Genomic DNA, 12,347 nt, shown 5'->3' on the forward strand with positions numbered 1-12,347 from the left:
AATTTCTTCAATCGACATTTGTTTTGTCTTGTTTTTATTTTTATTTTTTAATCTTTTTTTTGTTTGTTTGAGACAGGAGGATGTCACTCTGTCACCCAGGCTGGAGTGCAGTGGCAACATCTTGGCTCACTGCAGCCTTGACCTCCCAGGCTCAGGTGATCCTCCCACCTCAGCCTCCTGAGTAGCTTGGACTGCAGGCGCACACCACCACGCCCAGCTAATGTTTGTATTTTTTGTACAAACAGGGTTTTGCCATGTTGACCAGGTCTAGAACAGCCAGGCTAACGTGATCCTCCCAACTCAGCCTCCCAAAATGCTGGCATTGCAGGTGTGAGCCACGGCACCCAGCCTCTTTTTTTCTTTGATCACACCTCAACTGAGGAGAATGTTTTGTTTGAAATGTGTGTTTAGGAAAAAAGTGAGTATAAATCAGATTTTGGAAACTATTGAGCTGTGTATGAATGGATTCATGTACAGTAAATCACAAATCCCAAAACCATATAGAGAGTAAGATAACTTCCTTGAATGACTGGCTCCTTAGACAATGCAGCTGTTCCATCTCCAACATTATATATGTATGTGGCATTTTAAAATGACTTTTTGGGCCGGGTGCGGTGGCTCACGCCTGTAATCCCAGCACTTTGGGAGGCCGCGGTGGGCAGATCACGAGGTCAAGAGTTCAAGACCAACCTGGCCAACATGGTGAAACCCCGTCTCTACTAAGAATGCAAAAATTAGCCAGGCATGGGAGCACGTGCCTGTAATCCCAGCTACTCAGGAGGCTGAGGCAGGAGAATCGCTTGAACCTGGGAGGCGGAGGTTGCAGTGAACCGAGAGTGTGCCACTGCACTCTAGCCTGGGCGACAAAGCAAGACTCCATCTCAGGGGGAAAAAAAAAAGACTTTTTATTGATATATAATTAACACATATGGCATTTTATTTGTTCTTATTAGTAATGTAGTAGTTCTCAAAGCCTATTTTTTTCGATTACAGGTTGTTTTTAGAGGTAATACACCTAGTTTGTGGCTCAGCATGTCAATTGTAACAGTGCAACTTGGTCAGTGTGGCAATCAGATTGGTTTTGAAGTTTTTGATGCTTTGCTTAGTGACTCACACAGTTCCCAGGGACTCTGCTGTAAGAGAGAGAATGAGGCATATCAAGCATCTTGCAAAGAGAGATTCTTCAGTGAGGAGGAGAATGGAGGTAGGTGTGGCCCACAGTCCTCTCCTTTTCTCTGATAGAACCAACCCCTTCAAAGCCAGGCCTTCCACATGGTTTTCTTTTTTTTTTTTTTTTTTTTTTTTTGAGACGGAGTCTCGCTCTGTCGCCCAGGCCGGAGTGCAGTGGCGGGATCTCAGCTCACTGCAAGCTCCGCCTCCCGGGTTCACGCCATTCTCCTGCCTCAGCCTCCCGAGTAGCTGGGACTACAGGCGCCCGCCACCTCGCCCGGCTAGTTTTTTGTATTTCTTAATAGAGACGGGGTTTCACCGTGTTAGCCAGGATGGTCTCGATCTCCTGACCTCGTGATCCGCCCGTCTCGGCCTCCCAAAGTGCTGGGATTACAGGCTTGAGCCACCGCGCCCGGCCTACACATGGTTTTCAAACCCCATTCCTTCCCATCTCACTAGGGAATGACTTTGTTTTTGCTTTTCATTTCTATGTTAATAATCTTTGCTTTTCCAGTGGCATTTTCCCTTCCACATGCTCAGATCTCACCAATTTAAAACCAACCAAACAAAACTCATCTCTTGACTATAGCTTTCGTCTCCCTTGTTATCTCTTTGCCTTTCTTCTAAGATTCTCAAAAGAGGACCCTGCTTAATCACCTATGATCCTGCTTCTGCCTCATAGCACCATTGAAGCTGCTCTAAAAAAGGTTTCCAGTGACCTCCGAATCACCAGATCCAACTACTGTTTTTCTTTTCTTTTTTTCTTTTTCTTGTAGAGACAGGTTCTTGCTATGTTACCCAGGTTGGAGTACAGTGACTATTCACAGGTCTCAGTCTCCTGAGTAGCTGGGACTACAGGTGCATGCCACCATGCCTGGCTCTTTCTTTTCTCTCTCTTTTTTTTTTTTTTTTTTTTTTTGTTTGAGAGAGTCTCACTCTGTCACCCAGGCTGGAGTGCAGTGGCGTGATCTTGGTTCACTGTAACCTCCGTCTCCCGTGTTCAAGCAATTCCCCTGCCACAGCCTCCCAAGTAGCTGGAATTACAGGTGCCCACCACCATGTCTGGCTAATTTTTGTATTTTTAGTAGAGACAGGGTTTTGCCACGTTGGCCAGGCTGGTCTCGAACGCCTGATCTCAAGTGATCCGCCTGCCTTGGCCTCCCAAAGTGCTCAGATTACAGGCTCTCTTTCTTTTTTCTTTCTTTCTTTCTTTTATTTTTTTTTTTAAGACAGAGTCTAGCTCTGTCACCCAGACTGGAGTGCAGTGGTATGATCTCGACTCACTGCAACCTCTGACTACCAGGTTGAAGCAATTCTCCTGCCTCAGCCTCCTGAGTAGCTGGGACTACAGGCATGCGCCACCACACCCAACTAATTTTTTGTATTTTTAGTAGAGACAGGGTTTCACCATGTTGGCCAATCTGGTCTTGAACTCCTGACCTCGGGTGATCCGCCCGCCTCAGCCTCCAAAAGTGCTGGGATTACAGGCATGTGCCACCGCACCTGGCCAATTTTGTATTTTTAGTAGAGTCAGGATTTCACTGTGATGGCCAGACTGGTCTCTAATTCCTGGCCTCAAATGATCCACCTCCCTCAGCCTCCCAAAATACTGGGATTACAGGCATGAGCCACCACGCCCAGCCTCCCACCTGCCCTTTCTAAGGCTAGTTTGATGTCTTCATCTCCGTATTCCCAGCACAGTCTGTGGCACATCATAAGCATTCAGCATATGTTTGTAGTCTTGACCCAGGTACTCTTATTTTTTTCTTTTTTTGAAACAGAGTCTCACTCTGTTGCCCATGCTGGAGTTCAGTGGTACAACCTTGGCTCAGTGCAACCTCCATCTCCCAGTTTCAAACGATTCTCCTGCCTCAACCTCCCAAGTAGCTGGGATTACAGTCACGTGCCACCACGCCCGGCTTATCTGATCCAGGTATTCTTTTAGGCCTGCACTGATTCAGCCTGCTTAGCAAATGCTGGGCTTGGTGGACATCTGCATATGCCTGCTGCTGCCCACTGGGATTTCTAAGCAGTATGGCAGATCTTTCTATCTCCAACCCCTGGAATTTTTTTTTTTTTTTTGGTATTTGGACACTTATGCTCTGAGTTACTCAAATAAGACATAAGAAATATTTTTTTCTTTTGATGTTTTTGTTTTTGTTTTCCCCCTCTAGTTCCAATTGCCCGGGCTGTTCTTGTTGACATGGAACCCAAAGTTATCAATCAAACACTGTCAAAGGCTGCCCAGTCTGGCCGATGGAAATATGGTCAGCATGCATGCTTCTGTCAAAAACAAGGTTCTGGAAACAACTGGGCATATGGGTAAGAATAATTCCTTGTGATTTTCAATTTAGTGACAGCTACACAGTCGATTAATAGATAGCGAAGTTAGAACTGTACAGTTGATATACCAAGCACATAATCTTGAAATTGCTGTTTTAGATTTAGAATTTGATTTTACCCAGAAGAAACTCTCATTCCATGCCTGTGTCTGTGCTTAAGGTACAGGTAATGTTGAACTCAAGGATCTCTTTCAGCAGGATTTTCCATCTTCCTCACTGTCATGCTGCAAACTAACTTACCAAGATATAACAACTTACCAGATATAATATCCGTATCTGGCAGATATCTCAATGACAGAAAATACTACAAAACAGTAGTTCCCAAACTATGCTGCATATAGAATTTCCTGAGGTTCTTGGAAAAGTCCTGCTGCCTACGGCTCACTTCGAGAGATTCTGATTTTTTTTTTTTAACCACAGCACTGAGTTTTTTTTTTTTTTTTTTTTGAGACGGAGTCTTGCCTCACTTCAGGCTGGAGTACAGTGGCTGAGATCTCAGCTCACACTGCAAGCTCCGGGCCTCCCCGGCTCACGCCATTCTCCTGCCTCAGCCTCCCAGTAGCGACCACAGCACCAAGCACCTCGGCCTGCTGTTTTTGTATTTTTAGTAGAGATGGGGTTTCACTGCGGTTAGCTGTGATGGTCTCATCTCCTGACCTCGCGGATCCCACCCATCTCGGCCTCCCAAAGTGCTGGGATTACAGGCTTGAGCCACCGCGCCCGGCCCTAGCACTGAGTTTTATTAGGGATTCCATTCAGGTTAAATTTCTAGGAATGAGGGAGTCCTAGTTAGAGGACACAAAAGCCCACAAAGCCTCCTCAGATCTCATAGTGAACCACTGACTCAGGTTCTTTAGAGGGATCACTGCCTCGTTCCAGGTACAGATTATTGCAAGCATACTGCTTTGGTCCCACAGGCTGGTAGACAGGGTACATGTCCCCCACCCAGAACATGAATGTCATGAAAGCCATGAAGCTGAACAGCTGCATACACGTGACATTCCAAGAAACAGGTGTGGGGGACATATCCACACAATTCCTGGTGTACATGTCTAGGTGCCAGTGCATTGGTTCACCCCAGTTCAACCTCAGGTCCGGCTGGTCCCAGCTATACCATGGATTCCTCTCATGCTGTAGCGGTCAGGGAGCTTTGGGTAGTCGCCATACCGCATGCCATCATCCGGATAAGGCTCGTAGTCTCCCACACACATATTATACTTCTTGGGGGCGGCGGCCCGTCCTTCTGGGATCCTAGGATAGGACGCTGGGAGCATGTCATTGGTCATGCGGGAGGCTGTCCGTGCGCCCAGCGGCACCACGTTCTGGGATGCCCTTTGTGGCCACTGGATTCCCAGGAACCCGGCCCTGGCCACCGCCATCTTCACCTTCACGTTTCCCTTCTGCCGAGATTCTGATTTAACTGATATGGGGTAAAGGCCTGATGTTGGGTTTTTGGTGTGTTTTTTTTTTTTTTTTGAGACGGAGTCTTGCTTAGTCGCCCAGGCTGGAGTGCGGTGGCGCGATCTCGGCTCACTCCAAGCTCCGCCTGCCAGGTTCACGCCATTCTCCTGCCTCAGCCTCCCGAGTAGCTGGGACTACAGGCATGTACCACTATGCCCAGCTAATTTTTGTATTTTTTTAGTAGAGGCGAGGATTCACCATGTTACCCAGGCTGGTCTGGAACTCCTGGCCTCCGATGATCCACCTGCCCCCGCCTCCCAGAGTGCTGAGATGACAGGTGTGCACCACCGGCCCTGCCTGCTGTTGGGATTTTTTAAAGGTCCCTAGGTGACTTTAATGTGCAGCAAGTTTTTTTTTTTTTTTTAAAGACAAGAGTCTCGCTCTGTCGCCCAGGCTGGAGTGCAGTGGTGTGATCTCAGCTTACTGCAATCTCTGCCTCCCGGGTTCAAGTGGTTCTCCTGCCTCAGCCTCCGGAATAGCTGGTACTACAGGCACACGCCACCATGCCCGGCTAATTTTTGTACTTTTAGTAGATACTGTATTTCACTGTCTTGGCCAGGCTGCTGTCAAACTCCTAACCTCAAGTGATCCACCCGCTTCCACCTCCCAAAGTGCTAGGATTACAGGCATGAGCCACTGCGCCCGGCCATGTGCAGCACAGTTTAAGAACCACTGCTTCAGGACTGTTGTTAGGAATATTAAATATTATACTGTATCATAAACTTGTAGAACTACCTGGTATTATTGAAAGCCCCAGGTAAAGGAATGGCCACTACTCACCCCTGTAATCCCAGCAATTTGGGAGGCCAAGGCAGGAGGATCACTTGAGCCCAGGAGTTCAAGTCTAGCCTAGGCAACAGAGGGAGGCCCTGTCACTACGAAAAAATTTTAAAAAGACATTAGCCAGGTGAGGCTAGGCACAGTGGTGCACGCCTGTAATCCCAACACTTTGGGAGGCCAAGGTGGTGGATCACTTGAGGTCAGGAGTTTGAGACCAGCCTGGCCAACATGATGAAACCCTATCTCTACTAAAGATACCAAAATTAGGCCTGTCGCAATGGCTCACGCCTGTCATCCCAGCACTTTGCGAGGCCGAGGTGGGCAGATCATATGAGGAAAGGAGTTTGAGACCAGCCTGGCAACACAGTAAAACCCTGTCTCTACTGAAAAATAGAAAAAATTAGCTGGGCGTGGTGGTAGATGCCATCCCAGCTACTCAGGAGGCTGAGGCAGGAGAATCACTTGAACCCAGGAGGCGGAGGCTGTGGTGAGCCCAGGTCATGCCATTGCACTCCAGCCTGGGCAACAAGAACAAAACTCCATCTCAAAAAATAAAAAAAAATTTTTTTAATTAAAAAATTAGATGGGTGTGGTGGCCTGTGCCTATGGTCTTAGTTCCTTGGGAGGCTAAGGCAGAAGAATCACTTGAACCCGGGAGGCAGAGGTTGCAGTGAGCCGAGATCACGCCACGGCACTCCAGCTTGGGCAACAGAGTGAGAATCTGCCTCAAAAAAAAAAAGAAATTAGCCGGGTGGCTGGGTATGGTGGCTCTTGCCTGTGATCCCAGCAGTTTGGGAGGCCGAGGCGGGCGGATCACTTGAGGTCAGAAGTTTGAGACCAGCCTGGCCAACATGGTGAAACCGTCTCTACTAAAAATATAAAAATTAGCTGGGCGTGCTGAACTGCATCTGTGGTCCCAGCTAATTGGGAAACTAAGGCAGGAGAATCACTTGAACCCAAGTGGCAGAGTTTTCAGTGAGCAGAGATCATGCCACAGCACTCCAGCCTGGCCAACAGGGCAAGACTGCATCTCAATAAAAAAAATTAGCCAGGGATGGTTGCATGCGCTTGTAGTTCTAGTTACTTAGGAGGCTGAGATGGGAGAATTTTTTGAGCCTGAGAGGTCAAGGCAAGGCTGCAGTAAGCTGTGATTGTGTCACTGCACTTCACATTTCACTCCAGGCTGGGTGATGGAAAAAGACCCTAACTCAAAAAGGAGAAAAGAGGTGGGGTGAGGGGTGCCAGGCGCCATGGCTGATACCTGTAATCCCAACATTTTGGGAGGCTGAGGCAGGCAGATCACTTCAGGTCAGGAGTTTGAAACCAGCCTGGCCAACATGGTGAAACCCTCTCTGTACTAAAAATACAAAAATTAGCCGGGTGTGGTGGCGCTCGCCTGTAATCCCAGCTACTCAGGAGACTGAGGTGGGAGGATCACTTGAACCTGGGAGGCAGAGGTTGCAGTGAGCCGAAATGGTGCCACTGCACCCCAGCCTGGGCGACAGAGTGAGACTCCATCTCAAAAAACACAAAAACAAAATAAAAAAGGAGAAAAGGAATACCCTTAGCCTACAAAAGAGAACTTTTGGAGGAAGATTAAAAGAAGTTGCTCACTGGGCACAGTGGCTCATGCCTGTAATTGCAGCACTTTGGGAGACTGAGGCAGGAGAATTGCCTAAGGCCAGGAGTTCACAACCAGCCTGGGCAGCATAGTAAGACCCTGATTTTTTTTTTGTTTTTGTTTTTTTTTTAAAAGTTGCTAATGGGTACAAAAATACAGTTAGATAGAAGCAATACACTCTAGAATTCAATAATACAGTAAGGAAATTATAGTTGATAATTTATTGTATATATCAAAATAGTAAAAGTAGCCAGGCGCAGTGGCTCACACCTGTAATCTTAGCACTTTGGGAGGTTGAGGCAGGCTGATCACCTGAGTTCAGGAGTTTGAGACCAGCCTGGCCAACATGGTGAAACCCCGTCTCTACTAAAACTACAAAAATTATTATTTTTCTTTTGGTGTGGTTCGGGCACCTGTAATCCCAGCTATTCGGGAGGCTGAGACAGGAGAATCTCTTGAACCCAGGAGTGGGAGTGAGCCAAGATCGTGCCATTGTACGCCAGCCCCAGTGACAAGAGTGAAACTCTGTCTCAGAAAAAAAAAAATAGCTAAAAGAGAAGAATTGTAATGTTCCCAACACATAGAAAAGATAAATGTTTGAGGTGATAGATATCCCATTTACCCTTATTTGATCATTACACGTGTGTACACATACCCAAATATCACATGTACCCCCAAAATAAGTACAACTATGAAAACCCCAAATATTAAAGTATCTGATTAAAACCTCAAAAATAAAGAGAACTTTCTATACTCTGTAAATTCCCTCTGCTAGCAGTCCTGTTCACCTGTTAACCCATTTATGCCAGAGGTTGCAATTTTTTAAATTTTTGCATGAGTGAAAAATCAGACCTTAGTAATGGCCTTGAGCAATAGGTTATAAATAACTCCCACATGCTTAGCGTTCCAATAATGGAACACTAGGCATAAGTGGGTTAAATATTTTCAACTTATGTATTTAAAATTTTGTCAATCAGGATACCTGTACCTTTCATGATAGTTCTTCACTTCCATAGTTTTGAAAAAAACCTCTCTATTCTGTATCTGTCTCTGCATCACATATCTGTGGTTAAATTGAAAAGTGTTTGTGTTTGTTTCTTTTGCCATTGCATAGTTACTCTGTTCATGGACCCAGGCATGAAGAATCTATAATGAACCTAATCCGGAAGGAAGTGGAGAAATGTGACTCTGTCAGTGGTTTTTTCATCATAATGAGTATGGCTGGGGGCACAGGATCAGGAATAGGAGCTTTTGTTACACAGAATTTACAAGATCAGTACTCAAACTCATTGAAAATGAATCAGATTATTTGGCCTTATGGAACTGGTGAGGTATGGACATGTTAATTGAAAAGTTTATGTTTTATGTTCTTTGCAATAGAAATAAATGTGGGTAAAAGATTGCTCTCACCCTTTCATTGGAAATGTTAAGTTACGGCTTCCAGAATGGTTATATAATATGGTACTTTCATGAGTACCATATTATATGTGGTATATATGTATCTTCTCTTAAACTTTTCCAAACAGATGAAGCATCCTTGTTTTTAAAAATTTCAGAGAGGCCGGGCGTAGTGGCTCACGCCTGTAATCCCAGCACTTTGGGAGGCCAAGGCGGGCAGATCAGGAAGTCAAGAGATTGAGACCATCCTGGCCAACATGGTGAAACCCTGTCTCTACTAAAAATACAAAACTTAGCTGGCCATGGTGGCACAGGCCTGTAGTCTCAGCTACTTTGGAGGTTGAGACAGGAGATTCGCTTGAACCTGGGAGGCAGAGGCTATAGTGAGCCGAGATCGTGCTATTGCACTCCAGCCTGACAACAGAATGAGACTCCATCTCAAAAAAAAATTTTTTTTAGAGAATGGCTGGACACAGTGGTTCACACCTGTAATCCCAGCACTTTGGGAGGCCAAGGTGGGTGGATCACCTGAGGTCAGGAGTTTGAAATCACTCTGGCCAACATGGAGAAACACCATCTCTACTAGAAGTACAATAATTAGCTGGCTGTGGTGGCACACACCTGTAGTCCCAGGTACTCGGAGGCTGAGGCAGGAGAATCTCTTGAACCTGGGAGGCAGAGGTTCCAGTGAGCCGAGATCACGCCACTACACTCCAGCCTGAGTGACAAGAGCAAGACTTCTTAAAAAAAAATTTTTTTGGCCGGGCGCAGTGGCTCACGCCTGTAACCCCAGCACTTTGGGAGGCCGAGGTGGGCGGATCATGAGGTCAGGAGATCGAGACCGTCTTGGCTAACATGGTGAAAACCCGTCTCTACTAAAAATACAAAAAATTAGCCGGGCGTGTTGCAGGCGCCTGTAGTCCCAGCTACTTGGGAGGCTGAGGCAGGAGAATGGCGTGAACCTGGGAGGCGGAGCTTGCAGTGAGCCGAGATCACCCCACTGCACTCCAGCCTGGGCGACAGAGCGAGACTCTGTCTCAAAAAAAAAAAAAAAAAAAAAAGATTACTTTTTTCAGAGAATGGCCAGGCCGAAGAGCTCATGTCTGTAATCCCAGCACTTTGGGAGGCTAAGGTGGGCAGATCATTTGAGGTCAGGAGTTCGAGACCAGCCTGGCCAACATGGCGAAACCCCGTCTCTACTACAAATACAAAACTTAGCCAGGCATTTTGGCTCCTGCCTATTGTCCCAGCTACTCGAGAGGCTGAGGCAGGAGAATCGCTTGAACCTGTGAAGCGGAGGTTGCATTGAGCCAAAATCATGTCACTGCACTCCAGCCTGGGCAACAGAGCAAGACTTTGTCTCAAATAAAAAGTCAGAGAAGGTGATTGTGCTGCTTCTCTCAGGAACTGATTCCTGAGAATGTCTCTCTTATTCCAGTATATAAAGCAGACACCTTGACCTCATGTTGGGATTCATGGTGCCATTGCCACCTTCAAGTAATTTTTATTTCTTCACATTGGGAGAAAATGTCTTTTTTTTTTGAAACAGAGTTTTGCTCTTGTTGCCCAGGCTGGAGTGCAGTAGCGCGATCTCGGCTCACCGCAACCTCCGCCTCCCCAGTTCAAGCGATTCTCCTGCATCAGCCTTCCGAGTAGCTGGGATTACAGGTGCCCGCCACCACACCCGGCTAATTTTGTCTTTTTAGTAGAGACGAGGGTTTTCAATGTTGGTCAGGCTGGTCTCGAACTCTCGACGTCAGGTGATCCACCCACCTCAGCCTCCCAAAGTGCTGGGATTACAGGTGTGAGCCACTGCGCCTGGCTTGAAAATTTCTATATAAGCCAATTTCCTGTTGATCAACCTAGTTGAAGAAACAAATCAGGCGACACAAGTCACTACAAGAAATGAAGTAGGAAATAAGTATGAAAATAATGGCCAATTTTTGTTGTGCCCATACAAGGCCTTGTTCTAAGTGTTTAACTTGCATTGTGTCATTAATCCTTACAGTTCTAGGAAGCCATTAGAAATGAGGAAACTGGCTGGGCACAGTGGCTCATGCCTATAATCCCAGCACTTTAGGAGGACAAGGCAGGTAGATCACTTGAGGCCAGGAGTTTGAGACCAGCCTGGCCAACATGGTGAAACACTGTCTCTACTAAAAACACAAAAATTAGCTGGGCATGGTGGCACAAGCCTGTAATTCCAGCTGCTCAGTGGGCTAAGACACAAGAATCTCGAACCGGGAGGCCGAGGTTGCAGTGAGCAGAGATGGTGCCACTGTACTCCAGCCTGGGTGACAGAGCGAGTCTCTGTCTCAAAAAAAAAAGGGAAACCGAGCATAGAGAGATTAAAAAACTTGTCCAAGATCATACAGCTAGAAAGTGACAGAGCCCGGATTTGAACCCAGCCAGGATGCCTTGAGAATCTGTAATCTTAACCATTATTCTCTCCTACCTTTCTTTTTTCTGACCTTTTCCTCTCCAGGTTATTGTTCAAAACTACAACTCCATTTTGACACTTTCTCACTTGTACCGATCTTCAGATGCCCTCCTTGTTCATGAGAATGATGCCGTCCATAAGATCTGTGCAAAACTGATGAATATCAAGCAGATCTCCTTTAGTGATATCAATCAAGTCCTCGCACATCAGCTGGGAAGTGTGTTCCAGCCTACTTATTCTGCAGAAAGCTCATTTCACTACAGACGAAATCCACTAGGTATTTGTCCCTCTATATGTTAATTATAGGAAAGCCTTATGTTCTGAAAGCTTCAAAGTTTATTCTTTCTGTCTCCTCCTCTACCTGAAGATACACTTAAGTCTTGCTTATCTCAAAACCCTTTCTTCACATCTGCTTAGTTCTCTGAACTGTCTTATTGAAAAACTGAGAAGTTGCTAAAGGGCAATGGGTATCCACTGCTCTTCTTCAGGATTCTTTCTCTCTCTTTCTTTTCTTAATAGAAACCACATTGAGATATAACTCACCTAGCGTGCAATTCACCCATTTAAAGTGTACAAGTCAGTGATTTTTCTTTTTTTTTTTTTTGAGACAGAGTCTCGCTGTGTTGCCCAGGCTGGAGTGCAGTGGTGCAATCTTGACTCACTGCAACCTCCACCTCCTGGGTTCAAGCAATTTTCCTATCTTAGCCTCCTGAGTAGCTGGGACTACACTACAGGCACATGCTACCATGCCCAACTGATTTTTGTAGTTTTAGTAGAGACGGAGTTTCACCATATTGGCCAGGCTGGTCTCGAATTCCTGATCTCAAATAATCCGCCCGTCTCGGCCTCCCAAAGTGCTAGGATTACAGGCGTGAGCCACTGCACCCAGCCCTAGCCTTTTCCTAAGTACGGCAGCCAGACTGAACTCTGGCTTTGCAGTTTTTAAAAGCATAAGTCAGATCCTGTTGCTTCCCTTTTCAGAACCTTCCTGAGGTTTCCCGTCTCATCCAGAGTTGTCAATGTGGGCGTCACCATAGTGTGTGGAGATTGGGAATTCAAAGAGGTCTGAGTCTGCCATGTGGCGTGACTTTCCATAGTTGTGCTCTGACAGAAGGTGAGGAGTGGGGTTGGCCCA

At 46.3% G+C, this 12,347-nt stretch overlaps 1 protein-coding gene and 1 pseudogene across 12 annotated transcripts in view; one reads left to right on the forward strand and one right to left on the reverse strand.

The window, feature by feature from the left end:
• TUBD1 (tubulin delta 1) overlaps positions 1–12,347 on the forward strand; it is a 32,013-nt gene that overhangs the window by 954 nt on the left and 18,712 nt on the right. For 5 of the 12 annotated variants that reach the window (XM_031657495.1, XM_031657500.1, XM_031657497.1 and 2 more), the window contains exons 2-5: positions 994–1,204; positions 3,345–3,492; positions 8,489–8,705; positions 11,258–11,489. In XM_031657495.1, the coding sequence (XP_031513355.1) occupies positions 994–1,204; positions 3,345–3,492; positions 8,489–8,705; positions 11,258–11,489 (808 nt within the window). Of the gene's footprint in view, positions 1–993; positions 1,205–3,344; positions 3,493–8,488; positions 8,706–11,257; positions 11,490–12,347 lie in introns of those variants that run through there. The other 7 variants (XM_031657501.1, XM_031657499.1, XM_031657504.1 and 4 more) reach the window with 5 other exon arrangements.
• LOC116271046 lies at positions 4,157–4,969 on the reverse strand (annotated as a pseudogene).

This window comes from Papio anubis, chromosome 17 (genome assembly GCF_008728515.1).
Source record: "Papio anubis isolate 15944 chromosome 17, Panubis1.0, whole genome shotgun sequence".
Taxonomy (NCBI): domain Eukaryota; kingdom Metazoa; phylum Chordata; class Mammalia; order Primates; family Cercopithecidae; genus Papio; species Papio anubis.